The sequence below is a fragment of the Tubulanus polymorphus genome, chromosome 6, assembly GCF_964204645.1.
Source record: "Tubulanus polymorphus chromosome 6, tnTubPoly1.2, whole genome shotgun sequence".
NCBI classification, from domain to species: Eukaryota; Metazoa; Nemertea; class Palaeonemertea; order Tubulaniformes; family Tubulanidae; genus Tubulanus; species Tubulanus polymorphus.
The window spans coordinates 604848-629111 of record NC_134030.1 but is presented as its reverse complement, the minus strand read 5'-3'; the positions used below and the strand labels follow the sequence as shown (position 1 = coordinate 629111).

Here is a 24264-nt window from a genome sequence, read left to right as displayed (position 1 = left end):
CTCTTACATTGTCATTTGAATAGTTGATATGATTGAATGCTTCATATTTCATGAAATAACCAAGTGTCACTTATGCCCAGTGACTTCATGAATGTCAAATTAATAGTCTTAGACATTCAGACTAGTCCTAATTGTCGGTGTTTTATGGATCAAGGTTTACAATTCTGTGTGTAATTTTTTATCATTTTCCTATTGATTCAAATTGTATGAATCAGTTGCAGTGGAAATGTTTTTGGCGAATAAAACCTTGAAATACCTTCCATGATGTAGCATATGTGATATTAAAAGCTAGTAATCTTATATTTTGTATAATCTAAGTCATTAAAAGGCTAATGATAATACCTTGTTTTTCCTGATCGGCCGGGTCATTTCATAAATCAATGAAATTTGTAATCAGCTAATTTCTATCTGCCGTGTCTGTTATGTTTAGCTTGATCATGATATCAAAAAAAGTAATGTAAGGTCTAAGGTAGATAGGCGGCCGGCCAGGTAAACGATTCATTAAATCTTACGCTTTCCAGGGTATTCGGCCAGGTTTATCTCTGGTTTTAGTGCGGGGAGCCATGCACTCTCACAGTTTAGAGTCCATGGTTGGGCCATAGACATTTTTGTTTTATAGTCTATGCTTGGACCATGGACGTATAAACTCTAGTTTATAGTTTATACGTCCATGGTTAGACTGTTTTTGAATTACAGTCCACGTGTTTGAGGAACTTAAGTTATAATTCCTCGAGCACACCTGGCATTTCGTATAATTGTTGTATGAGAGTAAATATAATTGTTAGAAACTCTTTGTTTGTTTAGTTAATTAGCTACTCTGAACTTAATTAGTTCACCAGTCAGTGGTTGCGATGCTATGTTCTGCCGATTCTTAAGATTCACTATGCTTGGATTTGCATAACTAACACGAACTGACTCTGGCAGTAGACTCTTGGTTTGCCAGAGACAATTCACATTAGTGTATGAAAAATCTGCTAATCCACGGTACATCCTTTATTCAGCATCTAGACCACTCTGAATCTGTATCAGTAATTACTGGGTTCAAACCCGGGACACCCCTGTACATCCTCTATTCAGCATCAGGACCACTCATCAGTAATTACTGGGTTTCCAACCCAGGACACCACTGTACATCCTCTATTCAGCATCAGGACCACTCTGAATCAGTGTCAGTAATTACTGGGTTTCCAACCCGGGACACCCCTGTACATCCTCTATTCAGCATCAGGACCACTCTGAATCAGTGTCAGTAATTACTAGGTTTCAAACCCGGGACACCCCCTGTACATCCTCTATTCAGCAGTAAATCACCCCGTAGCCCGACTCTACCAGTTAATCACCCCGTAGCCCGACTCTACCAGTAAATTACCCATAGCCCGACCCTACCAGTAAATTACCCATAGCCCGACCCTGCCAGTCGCCCCTGACCTGCAAATTTTGCTCTCCTAAGCTCAGTTCATTTGATGAATCTGGTTATGAACAAAATATAAGATGTGCTTCATTGATGTATCGTTTGTTGGATTTAGACGCTGAAATCACCTCGAGCTTTTCACTTGAAGTTGAAAGGTAGAGGATTTTTGCCCATCCTCCCCCAGGGAGGGATTCGAACCTGGTGGCATCGAGATTGCCACGGTATAGACTGGTTACATGTCCCATATTCTAAGATAGAGACCGGTAACCAGTCTAGATCCGGGTTAAGGTTTCGGAAGTATTCGGAAATTCTAGCTCGGGTATTTCCGTCAGCGGGTCATATGACCATTCAAAATGGCGGATTATCAAAAATCTGTGTAAACAAAATAAAAATCAATAATTCGATTAGTAAATCAAGGTTGAGACGACTGTTTGGTCGCAAACAATTCACCACCTCTCAGAAATCAATCACCTGTAATCAGCTGAAGGCGTTGACATTGACGGGCAGATAGATAAAAAGGTAAAACAGTCGGAGGTCAACAAATACCGACGAATTCAAATCAATCAAATTGACAAATTAATTTAGTATGAACATGAATGATGAAAGAAACTGATGTTGTCTGATTTTTTTTGTGTTCTGGTGAAATCAGGTCGGACGAGAAGATGCCCGTGGAACCAAAAGAATTTAAACCCGGAGTGCCTGACTATAGTTCAGTCCATGAACCAATGGGGGAGCTATTCCAACCGGTTCAGGTAAACAAAAACTTGAGAGCTTTTTCTAAATTTTAATTTAACAACGAAGTATGTTGATAAGAGTAGATGTAGGTTATGGAGATCTTCACCCGTCAAAGGATTCGAACCCACTACGCTAAAAAGCTGTTCGCTGAACCTCTTGACCTCACGAGTCGTTGGAGTCGTTACTAGCCGACCAGAATCCGGTCGTACCAATCACAGCGCTTGTAACAAACGACTTTAGGCTTCTATTGGTTTTCCTGTTAAATGGACCAATCAGCGAACGTTTTAGCGAACAATGAAGTATTTTGCAAATCGATGTATGACGCCAATAATGAAATCACGCGTCGTGAGGCCAGGGGGCGCTGAGGGAAGCGAGTTTGGGGAGCGATACCGGGCCCCTGGCGAGTGAGGATGGTAACCTAATGCCACACGGCACAGACAGTGGAAGATAACCAGCTACGCTTTTAGACCGACGGATTTTTGAACGGATATTTTTTGAATCTTATAGAATCCGTTTGAATGGAATAAGTTCAAGTTGACAGACGCTCAAATAAATCAATACTGGAAGGATGGATTCCTGTTGAATGTACCCGTATTAACGACCGAACAGGATTACAAATACTTTGTCGTAAGTAAAAAAAAATCTGTTAACAGGATCGCCAGGACCAGGGCTGGGTTTCATAGATATGGAAGTGAAATAATCCCGCGGAACATTTTGAAATTTGTCGGTTATAACCATGGTTTCTCATTGTTACTACGGTGGTTGTCAACCAGATTGAGGATTTACCCCTAGGGATAACTTTGATACTCAGTCTATGAAACCGGACCCTGGTGGTGTTTCAAATTTTTATATTGAAAACATCATGAATTGCAATTTTCATATTTTTCTCAACCTTTTTATGTTAAACATAAACCAATGCTTGCCTCTGATTGGAATTAGTCATAAATTACCAAGTATTCCTGGGGCCGGTTCCATAGACACGGCTTAGACTTCAACCATTCTAAGACTATATTAGTTCTATAGCTAATCTAACAGCTTAAGACCAGTCTCGAGATTTAAGACCACTTTTGGACTTAAGTCTCGACTATGGAACCGGCCCCTGAAGATGACCCTGTTTGAATACATGTATAGCCCAAACATTGAATAAAGTTAATGGCTATTCTTCTGTACTTAATCCTATGTGGTAGATAACCTACAAGCCATTTGTAAATCTCTGCATTCGCTATGGGGTCATTTATTTATTACGTACGCATTAGGGTAGGGGGAGGGGTCAGTGCAATCGCGTACTGTAATGCTTAATGTATATAAAAAATGGCCGATTTTGCGTACAGAGGGGGAGGGGGGGTTGAAAAATTCAAATCTTATGCGTACGTAATAAATGAATGATCCCTATCGGTATAGTTTCTCTGTTATGTACGTTTTTTAGTTTGGTCCAGTACTTTTAGTAAACCTGCTATCTTATATTGAAATGCTTTATTTCCTTTATACTTTAAGGACGAAAATTATAAACATCCAGGAATGGAAATGATGTATGAATATCATAGGAATCAAACTGACGACCCGAATAATGTTCTCATGCACGCTCTCGGACACTGGCGTCTGACTAAACTATTCCATGACCTCTGCTTTTTACCGCAAGTTATTGTAAGTAAACAAAACTCGGTGAATTCTAAATCTGGATCAACCGTTTGTTCATTTCTGGGTATGACCTGACTCCGCAGTCCTGAGTTAGCAGCCCGGTTCTCGTCCGGAAATTCAAGATTACCGATTAGTTCATATACTCTTATGTGAAATTCTAGTCCAGAACTGCGGAACGTGATCCATAAATTCAAATTTGAGAACTCGTAAGTAATTAGCTTAAATTGAAAATGGACCTATATTGGGTCTATAGCCAACCTTAGAATATAAGACCAGGCTTATGATTTCGAATTAGGTCACAAATTACAATGCAGCTGGGCCTGGAACTGGGTACATGTTGAAATTATACTAGGTAACAACTAAATATAAAACTAATTTGAAATCAATATTAATGAATATTTTGTATAATAGGTGGCAGCGTCTCAGTTGATTCACCCGGACCGTAAGGCTAAACGTCTCAGATTATGGCATGATCAGTTATTTGCTAAACCTGCTCATCACGGGGGTGTGGTCGCTTGGTAAATATATTTACTCTCTCCGCCTCCCCTCTCCTTCTCTCTCCCTCTCTTTGTCTCTCTCCCTCTCCCCTCCGCTCTCCCTTTCCCTCTACCCCTCCCCTCTCTCTGTCTCTCTCCCTCTCCTCTCTCTCTCCCCTCTCCCTCTCTCTCCCCCTCTCTGTCTCTCTCCCCCTCTCCCTCTCTCTCCCTCTCTCTCCCCCTCTCTGTCTCTCTCCCCTCTCTCTCCCTCTCCCCCTCTCTGTCTCTCTCCCCTCTCTCTCCCTCTCCCTATCTCTGCCTCTCTCCCCTCTCTCTTACATTTCCCTCTCTGCCTCACTCTCCTGCCTACACCTCACCCCTCTCTGCATCTCTCCATTTGTAACAACTGTTTGTATTATTTCAGGCATCAAGATTATTCGTATTGGACACGTACAGAACCTATGCAGCATATTACAGTAAGTTGTCGAGATCCTTTAATTCAAGGGGGTTCTGTAGGATGTCAACTAAACCGCCTCAATCAATCTCAGGGTCCAGTTTTATGAAGAACATAGCTTAAAACGAGTAATGTAATGTAATGTAATGTAATGTAATGTAATGTAATGTAATGTAATGTAATTTATTTCATCATCAATTATAATTACAAATAAAATGTATAACAAATAAGTAGATTGATGATGAGGGACCTGAACGGAGCCTTAAAGGCTGTACAATCACTAGGACGTTCAGGCCCCCTAGAGAAAAAAGAAGAAGATTGATGGTAATGATAACATTTATTAGTTAAATTTGAATTTTTGCCTAACATGATGCCGTCAACCAAAAACTTGAGTTTAATTTATCCATGATACTGGATCCTGTGTGAGTCAGACTACTGGACTAGTCATACTACTTCCAGACTATTCAGACTGGAGGGTAGGGGTCAGACTCACTCATTCTGTATTCAGCAATATGATTAATTACCGTGATGTTTATAGGTTCATATTGCGCTTGATCAGCAAACTGAAGAGAATGGAGCTTTGAATTATATACGCGGGTCGCATCATTGGACACGAGATGGGGGTAAACCATTACCTGTTACCGATTTCAATTTCAAAGACATGGAATCAATCAAGGTAAGGAGAACGTACTGAAGGGACGATCCGGTCTGGTCCGGTCCAGTTGCACGGTCATTAGACTTAGGACCATCTTAGATCATCTACAGTGGAACCTCTTTGTCAAAATTATCGTATTAAGTTGGTTTTGTCGTACCCAAATATGGATTGATATAAATATTTTAGCCGGGAGATGATGGAAATCATTGCAAGCGTCTTAAACAGATTCGTATTAACAAGGTTCAAACTACAGTCAACCCCCCGATACACCACCCTCCCATTTATCGCCACCCCCGCCTACCTGGCGGTAGGCGGGGGTGGCGGTAAATGTACTCAATGTACATCTCTATACAAATGCATAGTAAACACCCCCGATATACCGCCATACTCTCTATACCACCAAAATCGTTCTGCACCGATGTGAGTGGTATATCAGGGGTTTGACTGTATATTATCTAATTACGATTAAACTACATTGTTTAAATCATTCAAAATGATAAGGCTTCAAACGAGGAACTAAACATCATAATTACCGGTAGGGATCATTGATTTATTACGTACGCATAAAATTTGAATTTTTCACCCCCCCTCCCCCTCTGTACGCAAAATCGGCCATTTTTTCATACATTAAGCATTACAGTACGCAATAGCACTGACCCCCTCCCCCCTCCCCTAATGCGTACGTGATGAATAAATGGTCCCTAAGTCAGCAGAGCTTTATCAACCCCCCTCCCCCTCTGTACGCAAAATCGGCCATTTTTTCATATGCATTAAGCATTACAGTACGCAATAGCACTGACCCCTCCCCCCTCCACTAATGCGTACGTAATGAATAAATGGTCCCTAAGTCAGCAGAGCTTTTTCAACCCCCCCTCCCCCTCTGTACGCAAAATCGGCCATTTTTTCATATACATTAAGCATTACAGTACGCAATTGCACTGACCCCTCCCCCCTCCCCTAATGCGTATGTAATAAATGAATGATCCCTAATGTTGAAGGTTCAAATAACATGATAAGGCTTCAAACCAGGAACTAATCATCATAATTACCGGTATGTTGTATAAAACTGGCGCGTAGCGTCTAATGTCAACCATCGTTTGTTTTTAGACTATTTTGACTGAGGAAGAGAAAGCTGCATTTAAACCTGTTTGTAGTCTACTTAAAAAAGGAGAAGCCAGTTTTCATCATCCGTTAGCCGTGCACGGATCATACGGAAATCGGTAAGCAGTTCGACTCATTATCTCTACTTCAGTGAAAGGAGAGTTACTTGAACGTTAACCTGTGCACTCAAACGTGGTGAACGGATAATTAGATAAAAACCCACTATCTACTGATTAAAAGAATTTAGAAACAAGAATTTATTTATTCAATCTAAAATATATAAAATACACGACATTTCGATCTCACCCTAGAGATCATCGTCAGGTGTGGTGGATTACCGGACAACTAACGATGATCTCTAGGGTGAGATCGAAACGTCGTAAATAAATATATTGTTGTTTTTAAATTGAGAGTTAGTTGTTTCTCTTTATAGATCAGATGTACCTCGACGAGCGGCTGTATTGAACTACTTCGCAGACGGAACCAAATCGAACTCCGATGAAGAATTACTGAAAGGCAGCATCGTGAAAAAGGTTTGTTATTTTCGATAAGTCGAAAAGATTCACAAGATTCAACGTGTAAGATAGATTTTTGTAATCAGGATCCAGTTCCACAGTTAGGGTTAGTTATAGTTAACCCTAAAATTAGGTTTAAGTTGAAATTAGTCGAAATTTAAGTAAAAATTAGTTCTAAATTTTCTATGAGATGACTCTGAATCGAATCCTAACCCAAAATTGTGGAAATTGATCCAAAAATTCATCATTTTGGTTGGAAAACTGAAATGAATAATCATAGGTGGTGGATAACAGAACATCAGTTGAATTGGGAAAAAAGGAATCAGAAAATGTTAAAATCATGGACTCAAAATTTTGTGGATAATCAATTTTTGACTGTACTTTGAATGTTTGTCAGAATGAAAGGTGTAATGATGATATGTGTTTGTATATATTTCAGGGTGAACTGATGGGAGGACAGCTCTACCCTATTGTCTACGATCCTGCTTGGGAGAAATAGTCTATTAACCACAAACTCAGTCCTAAATCTAACCGATATTTATCACACGTGTATCTACAACACTGGCCATATTTTTATCCATTACTTAATTACCTATTTTTTGCATTCAATATTCTACATAATTAATATTATACAGGGGGTCAGTTTCTCAAAAGTTGGTAAAAGATAACCGGCGGATAAATACCACTGTAACAATGAACTTTTAATGTTTAATGTCAACTATCCACTGGTTATCTGTAACCAACTTTTGAGCAACTGACCCCTGATATGTAATTTGAGTAAATAAACAAAATGGTGCTGTAAGTCGTCAACATTGATTGTGTCTGAATCGTTCTTGGTTTGTTTATTCAGCCAGTTTTGTAGTCTATTTTTAACAGGTTTCATCATGAGCTAGATGGAGTAAATCTAAATTGAGCAAAATAGTTCCATACTTTATCGGAAAAAGGATAGTTTTAGAGGTATAGGATAGTTTTGGGGTCGTGGTCGAAGACTGGAGCGCTGATGGATGGACTCTATGACTATAGGACTCTATGATTAAAGGGCATTTTTCCACTCAGTCACTGAATGGATCTCTACACAGGGGTAGATTTAGGAGGTGGTCCGTCTCGCGGGGTTCGGACATGCAGTTAAAACCTGCAGAATCGACGCTCATCTCGGAGAGGATGGAACCGAACCGCTAATTGTTGATTCGGCCATGGACGTATAATCTAGTTCATACGTCCATGGTTGGGCTAATAGTTTGGGTTCATTCCAATTACTGAGGACAGTGATTCAGAGTGATCTTGGTGCTGAATAGAGGATGTACAGGGATGTACCAGGTTGGGTTTGAACCCGAGATACGGCGAGAAATTGAAATCGAATGCTGCCCAGTACACCGTCCGGTGCTGCCGCTATGCTCAACATTAGCGGATTTTTCATACACTAACGGGAATCGACTCTGGCAATCAAGGAGAGTCTACTGCCAGAGTCAGTTCGTGTTAGTTTATGCAAAATCCGCTAATGTCGAGCATAGCGGCAGCACCGTACAGCACAGTTTACTGACACTGAATCAGTGTGGTCCTGATGTTGAATAAAGGATGTACAGGGGTGTCCCGGGTACAAACCCAGTAATTACTGATACTGATTCAGAGTGCCCTTGATGTTGAATAGATGATGTACAGGGGTGTCGCGGGTTCGAACCCAGTAATTACTGATACTGATTCAGAGTGGTCCTGATGCTGAATTCCCGACTGATTCAGTTTCTGTAATTACTGGGTTCCGGAAACTTGTTCTAAGTTTAGCACGTGATTCAATACATACAATTAACTTTATTCGTATAGAAAATGTACAATACACACATTATACGGTTAGATGCGCATGCGCGGGGTGTGAACATTGTACAGGACACTTGTTAGATACCACACATTCAAACAAACACAATAATTCCACATTTAACATTCAGATATAACATTTGTGGACTTTTTGGGAGAACACGGTTCAACCTCCTCGCCTTATTCAAACCTAACTCGAATATTTGGACAAAATCTGGTTCAGAAATGAAATTGTGTTTGAATTTGAAACTGTTTAAAAATGAAATCATGTTTCTCGCTGACGTTTCTAAGTAGGAATCATACCCTCAGAAATTATACTAAGGTTCTTAGGTAAAAACATTTCGGTGGTTCAGTACACAGTGTATAAGATGGATATAAAAACGAGGGTTTATTTATTCAGTCTGCACAATTTTACAGATCGTGCAATTAAGACCAGTTTGAGGTATGTGTTCAACAGATTAAGAGAAATATCTCTCAAAAAATAGATCCCAGACAAGAATAAATGGATAGTCGTCGATATTGAGTTACATAATAATCTTAGTAAGTTAGTCATATTCCATATGATCCGACGTTGCGTCCACTTCCTTCATTTTGACAGTTTGTTCCATGCGCTCTACCCGATTATAGCATCCAGCATCCAGCAGCAAGGATACAGAGCACCCAGCATCCAGCGGCCCGGCTCCAGATCACCCAGCATCCAGCGGCCCGGCTCCAGATCACCCAGCATCCAGCGGCTAGGCTCCACAGCATGCAGAACTATATGTACTTTCCATAAAAACTCCAAACATTTCCAACAATATAGACTGTTGCTAAGTAATCGCGAATCCAATCCAAAAGGGTACTGTGACAGTTGAATGATCATCTAACAACCGAATCATAAGATGGGGGAGGGGCTGTATAGTCCGTAGGTGCTGGTGGTGCACTAGCTGGTGGATAGGGGGCGTTGTATTGCGTCCCTTGTCCGAAAGGGTAATCATCGGCGGTGTATTGTTGCGGTTGCTGTGGATACGCGGCAGTAGGATACCCGGTAACAGTAGTAGTGGGTGGTGGTCCGTACACGGTGGGTTGAACTGGACCAGCGGCAGTATACATCACCGCTCCACCAGCACCTCTTTGCGCTAAAATAGAGATCAATAAATTAAATATGTTAATCATCTCGTTTAATTTGAATATTGAGGTTTTAAAATCAACATAGTGCGAAGCGTCAAACGCGCTGAGAAAGTCGACGTATTACTGAATCTATTCCAAGTCTCAATTCTTCGTATAATTCTGCTAATATCTAATTCAATTTACTAAGTGTAAGTCATCATTTGGATAAGTCATCACATTACTGAAGTCATCTCTATTTTTGAGTCTCAATTTCTATTTCTAATTCAATTTACTAAGTGTAAGTCATCATTTGGATAAGTCGTCACATTACTGAAGTCATCTCTATTTTTGAGTCTCAATTTGTATTTCTAATTCTATTCACTAAGTGTAAGTCATCATTTGGATAAGTCGTCACATTACTGAAGTCATCTCTATTTTTTAGTCTCAATTTATATTTCTAATTCAATTCACTAAGTGTAAGTCATCATTTGGATAAGTCGTCACATTACTGAAGTCATCTCTATTTTTGAGTCTCAATTTGTATTTCTAATTCAATTCACTAAGTGTAAGTCATCATTTGGATAAGTCGTCACATTACTGAAGTCATCTCTATTTTTTAGTCTCAATTTATATTTCTAATTCAATTCACTAAGTGTAAGTCATCATTTGGATAAGTCGTCACATTACTGAAGTCATCTCTATTTTTGAGTCTCAATTTGTATTTCTAATTCAATTCACTAAGTGTAAGTCATCATTTGGATAAGTCGTCACATTACTGAAGTCATCTCTATTTTTGAGTCTCAATTTATATTTCTAATTCAATTCACTAAGTGTAAGTCATCATTTGGATAAGTCGTCACATTACTGAAGTCATCTCTATTTTTGAGTCTCAATTTGTATTTCTAATTCAATTCACTAAGTGTAAGTCATCATTTGGATAAGTCGTCACATTACTGAAGTCATCTCTATTTTCTAACCCCAATTTATATTTCTAATTCAATTTACATAATGATCGTCCCAACTAGAGCGACTGATGTACATTCTATACTTACTGGAGCGACCTCTGCGGTATCTGCAACAGAATATGCAGATTATCACGCTGATAATGAGAAATATAGAAAATACTGCAGACAGGATTATCGGTAACATGTATGCTCCGCTGAAAAACAAAATCGTAAACATTTCTATCTTTGTTCAGAAACGATGAACATACCCCACATAGGATTTAATTCAGATGAATCGAACATTGATCATGCGACAACTTATACAGGTATCAATCAGGAGCCTACAGGCACCTCATTATCGGTGGACCAAGGAACCCCTCCTCAGCATTGTCACGGAGTACTACCTCTTCTCAGCCTGGACCCAAAACGACATATTCTTCCAATTTCTAATCGTCCACACTTCACATGTGTTCAGTGCTTCACCTGAGACATTTCTAATTGAAAATGAACTACAAACACCAGATATTAGACATTTTATCAGCACACTTTCAGAAACTGATCGTCCACACTTCACATGTGTTCAGTGCTTCACCCCAGACATTTCTAATTGAAAATGAACTACAAACAACAGATATTAGACATTTTATCTGCACACTTTCAGAAACTGATCGTCCACACTTCACATGTGTTCAGTGCTTCACCTGAGACATTTTTAATTGAAAATGAACTACAAACACCAGATATTAGACATTTTATCAGCACACTTTCAGAAACTGATCGTCCACACTTCACATGTGTTCAGTGCTTCACCTGAGACATTTTTAATTGAAAATGAACTACAAACACCAGATATTAGACATTTTATCAGCGCACTTTCAAAAACTGATCGTCCACACTTCACATGTGTTCAGTGCTTCACCTGAGACATTTTTAATTGAAAATGAACTACAAACACCAGATATTAGACATTTTATCAGCACACTTTCAGAAACTGATCGTCCACACTTCACATGTGTTCAGTGCTTCACCTGAGACATTTTTAATTGAAAATGAACTACAAACACCAGATATTAGACATTTTATCAGCACACTTTCAAAAACTGATCGTCCACACTTCACATGTGTTCAGTGCTTCATCTGAGACATTTTTAATTGAAAATGAACTACAAACACCAGATATTAGACATTTTATCAGCACACTTTCAGAAACTGATCGTCCACACTTCACATGTGTTCAGTGCTTCACCTGAGACATTTCTAATTGAAAATGAACTACAAACACCAGATATTAGACATTTTATCAGCACACTTTCAAAAACTGATCATCCAAACTTCACATGTGTTCAGTGCTTCACCTGAGACATTTCTAATTGAAAATGAACTACAAACACCAGATTTTGGACATTTTATCAGCGCACTTCACAAGAGTGAAAAAGAGGTGCATAGACAGCAGATTGATACCCGTACTAATCTACACGCTGAGTATTCTAATGTTATACCCTCTTGCACCACAATTACTGTTTACGTGTCCTCTACGATTATCATGAGCTGATATTTGATTGGCGTATCGGGAACAGCAGTATTTCAATTGTATATCACCGCAACAGTATTTACTGCAGTGTTCATCCTCGTGCCAGATATCATATTCCGAACAGTAAGCGGTGCAAACACCTACAAACACAAAAACCGTTTGAGAAATTCTAAAAATTTCGACAAGGTAGAAATTTATCGCAAATTATTCTAAGGATTTTCTCTAGAAGGGCTAAAAAAATTGATACCTTGTTTTTCTCATTTATGCTGAGTTAAAAAGTTGACCCGGCCGGCCGCCTATCTACCCTGTACATTACTTTATTTAATCATGATCAAGCTGACAATAAAAGACCCGGCAGTTATATACATATAGAATTAAATGAACTGATTACACATTTTATTGCAGTTTACGAAATGACCCGCGCGATTAGGAGAAACAAGGTATCAATTTAGCCTAGAGACTTATTAGACAGTAGAGTTCATTGTCAATTATAGACCCTATAAATTAAATTTCAACTCATTAGCACTAACGGTAGAGTCGAGTTCATAGTCACATTTTACTCACAATTCCAGGGGCGGATCCAGAGGCCAATTTTGAATGACTTGTCACGTACCAGAATGGCACCTTAACACATGCATGTCCCGTAAGGGCTACATTAGGTATACTACCACCATTGAGGTCACGATAGGTAAAACACAATATCCGTGTTGACGCGATGAGGAGAGAATCCCACGATGATAATAAAAAGTCCGAAAATGAAACTTCGAGATAGTAGTTTATTCAACGTTTCGACTATATCCTAATAGTCATCTTCAGGAATACTGTATTCCTTGAGCTAGTGTAGTTTATTCAACGTTTCGACTATATCCTAATAGTCATCTTCAGGAATAATGTCTCGGAACAATTTTATATTAAATTGTTTAATTATATAACATTTTTATCTTCGTTGACAAAAATGGTACCAAAAAGGGAACTAGAAAAGAAATTGATGGACACATTTCACAAAACCCTCTGGATCTGTCCCCGAACTCTGTAGAGACCTCAAAGCCTACCTCGGGGCACGGCCATCTCGGACACAAAAACGAAAATCGTTTCCTGAATTCCAAACGTATTCATCATCTATTCCTTAATTTGGACTTTCGCTTTTAAACTTTAGGGCCCGGTTTTAGAGACCGATATAACCTTTAACCCGAGGGTTAACTCAATTGAAAATGAATACAGTTAGTCCCGGGGTTAAAGGTTATACCGGTCCGTTAAACCGGCCCTTGAATTTCAAGAATTTAGAATTTGTCCCAGAAATAGGCGAGAGGTTTTACTGTAATATTTGTTAAATGTTTAGGAGCACGAGCTCGGGAGGACATACCACCATCTGCTGCCGGTAAACTAATAATCACTATCCATCCGCACCAACAGACTATATCAGTAATCAATATACGAACATCCGCCATCTCTACGAACACAGAATAATAATCAATAAACTCGTGTTCCGGTATTAAACAACTCTACTATATATTACTAGAAATATATGATGACGTCAATCCATTCGATTCGATGAAAACCGGTTTTTTACCGGGTACAACAGACGGCAGAGAGACAGACTAGCAGACGGCTTAATTATGAGACATACAGACAGTGACCTACAATGCATGTACATTGTAGTATGGTACACACAGTCCGATACGGGTACGTCTCACGGCTTCTTCAAAACGCAGACATGCAGAAACGCAGAAATTGGTGTGTTAATTTTACGGACAATGTTAAGGTTTCATTAGAGCTGCATATGTATGTCGTAACCTGTCTGTGGTTTATTGTCTCAAAACCCAACTGCTGTGGTATAGTCCCTGTGGTAGGTATGAGTCAATGCTCACAGGTCTCTAAATCAACGATATCCTACTTATCGTGTGAGCCATCAGTAGCTATCACTCGACGGATACCTCGGAGGGAGTACATGACCTAATTCAAGGATATTTCAGGAGAAATTCCCCGAGCAAATAATCGAGGTTAAGCCTGTTCTTTCGGAAACACCCCGAGGCCATGACACTTCCGGTATATGTACATACCTTATTCGGACCGTTTTATTTAAAATATCTGTCGCAAATTCTTCATCAGTGTAACCTACACAGCCTCCGTATCCTTCGATAAACCGGATGAGATATCATTAAACATCTACACCGTATAGTACCGCCATCTATTATTCGAAATCATTTCGCGCGCGAAAATCAGTTATCTCGTGCGAGACACTCACGATCTGATCGGTGCTGCCATACACTTTGGTTACGGCATAATTATGAACTAATGCCAGGTCAGTTTTCGAAATACTAGTTCACCGAAAATCCAATAGATGGAGATGAAATAGTTTCGGTGTAATTATCGCACTGAAAATTCGTTATTATTCTGACAATTAAATGTAAATTAAAAGTCTGGATTTTAATTGGCTGTCTGAATTCCAGCTGTGTGGAATAAACTACTCCACATTTATTTGTCGCTTGTTTGTTGTTCCCCACTGCATACAGAACACAGTTCCTATCAGTGTTTTTTTCTCGAATATTTTGTTAATTGCATCTCGTTTCTAGACTCATCTTCTGGTTTCTGGACCCGGTTAAATTTGATTCTGCAATTAGAATAAATTCATTTCCGTCGTGTGGCGTCTATAGAACCTTAACCAAGTCCAGAACCGTAGATGGCCAGGCTCCAGAACTGTGGAACTCTATCCGGAACCGAAGATAATGTCCAGAATTGTGGAACGGGTCCTGCAACTGTGGAACTATGTCCCGAACTGTGGAACCTGACCCAGAACTGTGAAAGTGAGTCTAGAATATTGGAACTGGTTTCGGAACCGAATCTAGAACTGTGGAACTGGGTTCACAACTGTAGAACTGAGTCCAGAACTGTGGAACTGGATGCAGAACTGCGGAACTTGATCCAGAACTGCGGAACTTGATCCAGAACTGTAAAACTGGATCTGGATGTATCGAAAGTTTCATATTGAGCTCTCTGCGAATGGATACACCGCGAGGCCAAGGTCATGAAAATCTTTTTCTGCAATAAAAACTGAAATATTTGTCTTTAATCTGCGGATATGTCGGGAAGCCGCAGTAATCCGTTAATCCGTTAATCTGTTCTCCTTACGGTCGCTTTAAATCGTCCAAAACATTTCCGTCTTAAAAGAGAAAAACAGATGAGAATTTGAACGTCACAATAGACTAATGCCATTGCCGACTGCTGCGGAACCGTGGTGATCGATAACGACTCGCATTGTTGAGAAATATTGTCCCGCGCGATCGATAACGATTTTAATTGTTGTAGATGAGGACGTGTGCGGAGGAAACAGAAACAAAAAATGAGAACTGTTCGAACGTGTGTGTACGGGCAGACAGACGAATGCGAGTATATGACAAATGTCTCCCAACACGACAGATAACCACCGCGACAAGAGCCGAATTTGAAATCTTCTAAAACTAGAAGACAATGAAAAGGCATGAAATGCGAGGAATAGTGCCTGTGACGTAGAAGGCGCCTAGGTGTACATTGTGGAGACACATTGTCCGGCGATGAAATAGACCACACAGTCTGTTCCGAGGTTTTTTATGTATGTAGATTTTATCGGATATTTCGTGACAACGACATTAATTGCCACATTATTGCTGGAAATCTGTTTCTAAAAAAAGCGATAAAGAATATTTGGAGATCTTATCTACGATCTTTATTGAATCGTTTAAATTCGTTTTTCTGGATCCGGAGTGACGTTTGGTCGGTCGCGGTGGTCATGTGTGCGCGCTGGATTTAGAATATCATCGGCGACGTCGAGTCCTACAATCACAAATCAAAAACTCGATTTGTTTTTCGTTTTAGTTTTTTTTCCGATTTCTCAAAATTCTTCGGCACACGTCTCTTAGTTCCACGGACCTTGAGTCAAATAAAACCAACATAACCGTGGACTTGAGGACCAAAAGAAAAATTAAACCCACACAACTGTGGAATTGGATCCATAGTCAAATTATGCCCACAACTGTGTGGATCCAAAAGCAAATTGAACCCACACAACTGTGGAATTGGATCCATAGTCAAGTCGGACCCACAAAACTGTGAAACTGGATTAAGATATACTATGTAGTTTACTGGTGTGGGTCCATGTTTGATAAATGGACCACTATATCATCACCTCGCGTTGTGTTGAATGTATCCATTGACACTGTGGTCACCACTTTCTATCTAATTACCCTTAATTACCCGAAAATGGCCCCAACAATTATCGACTTCATTTATACAGCTTATTATTGAGTAGTTAGAATCTGTATTACAAGCCCTCCTGTGGTGCTACCCGCTAAGTGTTAGTGTCCATTTCTGATTTGTAACTTTGGAAGCAATTTCAGTTTTATTATGATTATTTATGATTTTTTCTCGTAATTTTTTGTCGTTGTGAATAACTAATTATCACAGCACCTGACTGGTGACCGGTCTCCACACCTCAGACTGGTGACCGGTCTCCACACCTCAGACTGGTGACCGGTTTCCACACCTCAGACTGGTCACCGGTCTCGACACCTCAGACTGGTGACCGGTCTCCACACCTGACTGGTGACCGGTCTCCACACCTGACTGGTGACCGGTCTCCACACCTGACTGGACCGGTCTCCACACCTCAGACTGGTCACCGGTCTCCACACCTGACTGGTCAACGGTCTCCACACCTCAGACTGGTCACCGGTCTCCACACCTGACTGGTCACCGGTAACGACACCTGAACGGTCACCAGTCTTTACACCTGACTGGACACCAGTCACTCCGTCAGTCTAATGGTTAGTGCATCCGGTTGTCCACGCTTTGACGTTTCAGGTTCGAGTCTCAACCTGTGATTCACCACAACTTGACCAGGTTTATATTATGGTGATGGCGATTTCGATTAATCTATCTCATATAACAATGGCGTCGCCATTTTTTATCATGATACATGATTATGAATAGATCCTGTAGGTGGAGCCACTAGTCGCACGCTGTGTATTTTCCCGATTACCACTAAATAACCCGCCGAATTAAGTCTTATATTAATCTGTAAACAGAATGAATATATTTTCTATAATTTTGACGCAATTTTCTCCAATAATTTGTTTGCAGACGGCTAACATTAACCGCTAGCGCAGATACAAACATCGACGGCAATTTCGGCGTCAATTTTCTGCAATTTTCTGCAATACCGAAATTACGTTGAAAAACTAACTGTACATGTACTACATATACCAGTATCATAGAACAGCGCCGAAAAATCAGGACTCTGATTTATAATGTAACTATTACTTAAGCTAATTGATGAAATAACTGCTGTTTATAACTGTATATCGTTCGATATACACATCGTGTGTATTTCATAATTTAGCAAATATTTTGCCTCAATAAAATCATAATTTAGGAAAATCAGCGTCGACGCGTTGTGAATAACCGTGGAATAATCCGTTAATTGATTAAACGTGACGATAATACGGAGTTTATCATTTTCATTAGATTATTGTCGATTATTCGTATTTTTATACTTAACAACCGGTAACAGTACCAGCTAAACAGTACCAGTTTAACAGCACCTGTGTAACGCGTGTTGAACTTGAGCAGTCCCAAAATCCATCGCATATCCGAGTCCCACTCAAGAAAGCTAATATCGACATTTGGATAAGTCGTCACATTACTGAAGTCATCTCTATTTTTGAGTCTCAATTTGTATTTCTAATTCAATTCACTAATTGTTAGTCATCATTTGGATAAGTCGTCACATTACTGAAGTCATCTCTATTTTCAAACCCCAATTTCTAATTCTATTTTCTAAGTGTATGTCATCATTTGGATAAAGTCGTAACAACGACTTGTACCTTTGAATTAGTATACTATGTACAATTACACTGCGCCTAAGATAAAGAGACTTCAGGCCCCACTAACATGACGAATCATCAGATGACAATTTCAGCTCGAGAATTTGACCGTAGATTTCAAATAAGTACACGAGTTCTTTCAGATGGATATTTCATCGCCTGTTACGTGTATATTATAGGGTAAAGGTTTGTGAACCCGTCCAGTCTGCAGTCATCATCAAAAACATCATATATATATATATACAATAAATATCCTATATGAGGGGGATATATACATGTACACTGTAAAAGCGTTGAGTTCTGCGCCGAATAAACATTAATATCTACATACCAGCATTTATTTAACGGTAATTATCTGATCATTTAGATTGTCAAAGAGCGCGCAGTCGCCCTCGTCTCAAAACGCAATAATTACACCCATAATTTTGGCAGTCGTTTTCGACCGCTGAACTCTTGTATATAATTGTCCAATTATCGGTCCCAGTAATTGCATATTAAATCTAGTTGTATATTTGAGTATTAGGTCGGACGGAGACGATGAAACCCGTTTTGTTTTTTTTTCATCTGTCAAACGACTCTCTCTCTCGTTGCTTGCGCCATCTTATTTTTTGATGGAATGCTGTGCTGATTGTTGCTGTTTTCCCGCGGGGACCAGCAGCAGCAGACTGTATTATTATAAACGGCTGCAGGTGCGACCGGTTATTAAACCGCCAGCATTGTTACGTTACATTGTGTTTGTGTGTATCGATGGTAACTACAATTTCGAAACTTATTTTTCAAGTCAAAAACTTCCTTTTTCGTAATTGATTTGAAAAAACAAAACTGTCCGTAGTATAAACGATACATTTGGAAAACTTCTATTAGTCCAGTTGCGCAGTCTTGATTGACCGAAAATGCCAAAAAATTTCTTTTCAAAAATGTTCTTGAATCAATTGTAAATTACAATGTTTTATTTCGTCCCGCTGATATATTGTAACATTTCATAATTAATTATATTTTTACATATTTCATTCTATGATATTGATATGATTGATAATACTATGTGACGTATGATATATACAGGATATTAGAACGATAATCACGCCACGGTGTCACACCTGACGATGATCTCTAGGGTGAGATCGAAACGTCGTGTATGTTATATATTTTAGATTGTTCGAATAAATAAATTTCTTGTTATTAAATTCTTTTATTCTGCATATAGTGGGTTTTTGTCTTATTATATTCAGGATATAACGTAAAAATATAAAAAAGTTAAAAAAAGAAATAATAATAATACATTATGAGACTAAAGTCTTTCTAGTATTTCTGGTTAGTGTTACCTGCAAGATGAACTCTAAAAAATTTATATTATTCTTCACTAATTTGGTAAAATGAATAAATTAATCCGGTTAAATCAAAATGATTCGCTTTAACTGATTAAAATGATTCGGTTAACTGATGATAAAGTTAATTCGGTTAACTAATTAAATTGATTTAGGAATGAATCCACTATTTCGTGAACTTGGACCTAGAAGTGCTTTCGATGATGACGGTTTTGATGGTAGGTGCTTAACGCAGAAATTATTGCGACTATTAACTGAATTATAAGTTACACATTGCAGTAATTACATGCTTTATTTTATCTATGGCTATATTTTAACACGAATTTCACCGGTGACGTATTTCTCACCGATAACAGTATAACTAACGGCGCTTTATTGAGTGGTATTTATTTGAATTGATTATCCAGTAGCTGAAACTATCGATTTTCCCGTCATGTTACGAGCTGTTATCGACCCTGTGATCAACCCTGTGATCACTTAATCACAACCCTGTGATCACTTAATCACTGGTGAGAAATCTAAACCTTTTATTAATCGGTTATATATATAATTAAACTACGGGTCATTGTACCCCTAATTAAACTGTGGGTCATTGCACCCCTAATTAAACTACGGGTCATTGTACCCGGTTCGTGACCGTTGGAAAAATGATCGGCGATCGAGTTCTGGATACCTGTAAAATGCGTGTACGCGGACCAGACTGGTTGCCGGGACGTCAGTAACAGTGGAGTCCGGTGGCGGGAGCCGAACTTTACTCTCGTCGATACAGGCTTCATTTTTGGTTGTTGCTACGATACGGCGGCATTGTTGGAAAATAATGTTCAACAATGCGTACGGTATCACGGCAACCTTATAATATAACAGAGTGTATTATGGGAAGGGTCGGGATGATGAACACTTCAATCAACAGACGACACTTTGTGTACTGTTATTTCGGTATATGATATATATTTAGATGAATTTCAATCAATTAAATATTGAAGTATGACTCACTGTATATATATATATATATATATATACAGTTCTCGCGTGCTAAAATTCATACGATCTGTCGTGCCGTTCCACGCAATAAAGAAATACGTTTTATATTTCAACGGCATTGATTGTTGAAGTGTGTTTTTGATGATCAAACGTTTGTTTGTAACAATATTCGATCAACCGACACAAAAGCTGCTGCTGCTGCTGCTGCTGCTGATGCTGGATGAGCTGATACTGTTACTGATCTGCTGCTGGCGATTTTACCGTTAATGATTTTTAATACGTATATATTGTAATATGATCGACTGAGAACTCGGTTTCTCGCCTCTAGTTGATGGAGGTGGGGTCCCGTGGAGTCAGGTCACACCGACTGACTGTTACCATATCTATTTCCATCAAATGATAAGTTTCACCCAAAAAAAAGAAAAATGAAAACCATGTTAACTTTTTGAAATTCAATTACTATTATTATTTACTTTATTCAACATCAATCAGATTACCATTATTAGTTAGAATTTCGAATCGTTTTTCGGTTGAAATTTTCATGAAACTGCAACTTTGACCCGGTTCAACATTTCTGAGTTACAATTTGACACTTTTAAGTGGACGCAATTGATTATGTACTGATTTCAACCATACACCCAAACCCTACTAGCCCAGGGGCTGCAGAACTGAGTCCAAGGGCCTGGTTTCATATTCGAGACTAAAGTCTAAAAGTGGTCCAGGCTTTAGTTATTTGATTGGTTACAGAACTAAGTTCGTCTCAAATCTAAGCTAACTTAGCCGCTGACTAGGCCCAGGGGCTGGATGCATAGTCCTGGTTTAGACTGCGCAACCGGCCCAGGATTCAAATTTTGCGTTCATTTACTAAAAAAAAGTAATCATTTTGAATTTTGAATTTTCAAGTCTTATTTCGAAGGAAAACCTACACGAAAAGATAACGTACTTGTCAAAATGTACCCCCCACGAGACAATGGGATCCAAGTCTTAAGAAGTCACGATAATGTTCTCACGGTTTTGCTTGTTGTGGTTTCACAAACCCGCCCACAGGTGGCGCCACTCGTATAACCCTAAAGTTATAAATACCATAGTTGTCATGTAATAAATAATACACTACCGACTTATTACCTAAAGTTATTTAATAAAATGTAGATTCCAACCGGTGCCCGACCGCCCTCTCACCACACCAGACCGATTCACGGCACCTACGACGCATTCAACATTGGCGAAATAGAACAACTTCAGATATTCGTTTTAACAATAGTTTTAAACGCACGATTATAGTGCGTCACAAATTTAGAGTTCTGGTGAATTTTAAAACTGGTTTCCGTGACAGTTGAACAATAGACCAATCACCGACCGCAGAAATCATGGCTCCACACGATTAATTAACATTGCCGACCGAGTCGTACTCGCCAGTTACATTATATCTATGTCTCTGTTTTTATCGGTTCAATTTGTCGGGTTTTTATAGCGAAACTCCGTTTGTATTCGCAAACAAAACCGAACAGGCATCTTTTAGAAAAACTGGTATATATATTTATGTGCGCGCTTGTGTGTGTCTGAAAGACTTTTTTCTCTTTTTTAAAATCTCGATAATTATGTTAAAATATCTAACAATCGTATCTGATATAGCAGGCGAGCTAATAGGGGCCTATAAGTCTCGCTGATAACATCGGATCAAGATTTAATCTAAGAGTAGAATTTATTGTCGGATTGTTATTCAGAGTATTGTTCAGGTTATATTTAGAATTTTTATTGACGCAAAACCAGAAAATTCGACCGGTATTTTTTAAACACGTGGTGCGGGTTTTTCTTTTTACATCAGTCAGAGAAAATATCAGGGACTAGTCAGCCAGCCAGCTAGTCAGTCAGGTGGTCAGTGTGCTAGTTAGTCGGTTAATACTTAGTCAGTCAATCAGTCAGCTAGTCAGTCAACCAGTCAGCTAGCTAGCTATAGTGAGTCACTCAGCTAGTCAACCAAATATTCTGCATACCAAGAAAAGTAACTTTCAGATGCTTAGCTGGTTGAAATTATGATGATCATTATGATGAATATTGTGATTTAGCCAGTTAGGAAACGATAGATTAAATAGATAAATCTAGTTTTCTGGTTATATGTCAAAAAGAGGTGCTTGCTATAGTCGCAATCGATACGGGCCCCCTCTCTCTCTCCGCCCCCCTCTCTCCACCCCCTCTCTCATCCCTTCCCCCTTCTATCCATACTCTGATATTCAACACCTTTCAACAGATGTGATATCATTATATTACATTTCAAGCACATTTTGTTAAATAATCCTAACAATCAACGGCCACTGAGTGTAATTATCATTTAGGGTCGTAGCTGGAGGGTCTAGGGGTATAGGCTGATGGGCTTCAGGCTTCAGGGCTGGAGGGTATAGGCATGTGAGTTCAGGGGCTTCACGGGTTTAGGGCTGCAGGGTATAGGCGTGTGGGCCGACGGTTTTCACTGTTTCAGGGCTGGAGGGTATATTATGGATGGATATGAACGTCGATTGAGGGGTTCACATATTTACTCAAATCGATCTTACAAAATTTATCACATTTTCATTCTCAGACAGGCGGACAGACAGCGGGTAGACAGGCAGGCAGGTGGGCTGACAGACAGACATGCCGTATCAATACTCTGTTAATATATAGTGTTGTGGTATTTGAATTCGCTGGACCGTTAGAGGCAACACAACCAGTTTCACAAGAGTTTGGCTATATGAAAAATATCAGTAGGAATTGTTGCATTTATAGTAAAAAATGAAACGTTTATAGAACGTAAAGTGTACTTTGTGTTGTCTCTTGGATTGTCTATTTTTTACTTCTTTATTTGCATTTGAGATAAAACTTCAACGCACAACAATATATCATTATAAACAATGATCCAACAATGATCCAACAATGATCCAACAATGATCCAACAATGATCCAACAATGATCCAACAATGATCCAACAATGGTCCAACAATGATCCAACAATGATCCAACAATGATCCAACAATGATCCAACAATGATCCAACAATGATCCAACAATGATCCAACAATGATCCAACAATGATCCAACAATGATCCAACAATGATCCAACAATGATCCAACAATGATCCAACAATGATCCAACAATGATCCAAAAATGATCCAACAATGATCCGGTAATGATCGTTTTCCGTGGTTTTGTTATGATTCGAGTTGTTATCGGGATTTATCTTAAAAACATCAGAAATCAAAATCCGTTAATCCTCGAAAAATATTCCGCGACATAATGAACAGATTATTTGTGTAAACGAACGATTGAAGTGCGCCTGCGTCAAGGCGTGAAACACCGGAAGTCGTCGATTTTAAACGAACGTCTATTGTCGATCGAATCGATGACGTATTGTTTGAACTCGTGTGAGTCTCAACCGCTTCGATTGTTGTCCATTTTGTGTCGTTAAGTACGAAATGAGCTACTTACACCGAATATAAAAGAAGTAACGAGAATAAATCAATTCTATTTTGCTAATTAAGTAGACTGGATGGCTTTATATGGGAGACGCGTCCAGCCTCCGAGATCAAGCTTGAGAACATCTGCTCTCGCGGTTCCTGTAGTTGAAAAACTCTTTGATGTCAACAATACGACAATTTAGTATATTATATTCCTATCGCCGACGCAGATGTGTGCAACAATGTGTGTCGACAATTATATCGATTTTATTGATTTTATTAATGATTGTAAAATGACGTAATCTATTCGTGTA

At 39.2% G+C, this 24264-nt stretch overlaps 2 protein-coding genes across 2 annotated transcripts; one reads left to right on the top strand and one right to left on the bottom strand.

The window, feature by feature from the left end:
- The first annotated feature begins 1756 nt into the window (after positions 1–1756).
- On the top strand, positions 1757–7789 carry LOC141907051 (phytanoyl-CoA dioxygenase domain-containing protein 1 homolog). The gene is made up of 10 exons (XM_074796602.1): positions 1757–1930; positions 2061–2163; positions 2654–2773; positions 3641–3790; positions 4196–4302; positions 4685–4736; positions 5253–5390; positions 6477–6589; positions 6904–7003; positions 7425–7789. The coding sequence occupies exons 2-10, from the start codon at positions 2074–2076 to the stop codon at positions 7482–7484; spliced, it is 930 nt and encodes a 309-aa protein (XP_074652703.1). The 5' UTR covers positions 1757–1930; positions 2061–2073; the 3' UTR covers positions 7485–7789.
- A 1005-nt stretch (positions 7790–8794) lies between these two features.
- On the bottom strand, positions 8795–14594 carry LOC141907046 (uncharacterized). Its single transcript, XM_074796596.1, has 5 exons — positions 14419–14594; positions 13722–13808; positions 12327–12498; positions 10936–11042; positions 8795–9912 (listed from the first exon to the last, which is right to left on the bottom strand). The coding sequence occupies exons 2-5, from the start codon at positions 13804–13806 to the stop codon at positions 9653–9655; spliced, it is 624 nt and encodes a 207-aa protein (XP_074652697.1). The 5' UTR covers positions 13807–13808; positions 14419–14594; the 3' UTR covers positions 8795–9652.
- Between the last annotated feature and the right edge of the window lie 9670 nt (positions 14595–24264).

What these genes read in the sequence shown, in the direction of transcription:
- LOC141907051 (XM_074796602.1), top strand. Translation starts at nt 2,074, where the DNA reads ATGCCCGTGGAACCAAAAGAATTTAAACCCGGAGTGCCTGACTATAGT. An exon ending in AGCTATTCCAACCGGTTCAG is followed by an intron (nt 2,164 to 2,653) that starts GTAAACAAAAAC and finishes TGAATCTTATAG; the next exon opens with AATCCGTTTGAATGGAATAA. An exon ending in AAGACATGGAATCAATCAAG is followed by an intron (nt 5,391 to 6,476) that starts GTAAGGAGAACG and finishes GTTTGTTTTTAG; the next exon opens with ACTATTTTGACTGAGGAAGA.
- LOC141907046 (XM_074796596.1), bottom strand. Translation starts at nt 13,806, where the DNA reads ATGGCGGATGTTCGTATATTGATTACTGATATAGTCTGTTGGTGCGGA. An exon ending in TTTACCGGCAGCAGATGGTG is followed by an intron (nt 12,499 to 13,721) that starts GTATGTCCTCCC and finishes TTGTGTTTGTAG; the next exon opens with GTGTTTGCACCGCTTACTGT. An exon ending in AGTAATTGTGGTGCAAGAGG is followed by an intron (nt 11,043 to 12,326) that starts GTATAACATTAG and finishes TTTGTTTTTCAG; the next exon opens with CGGAGCATACATGTTACCGA.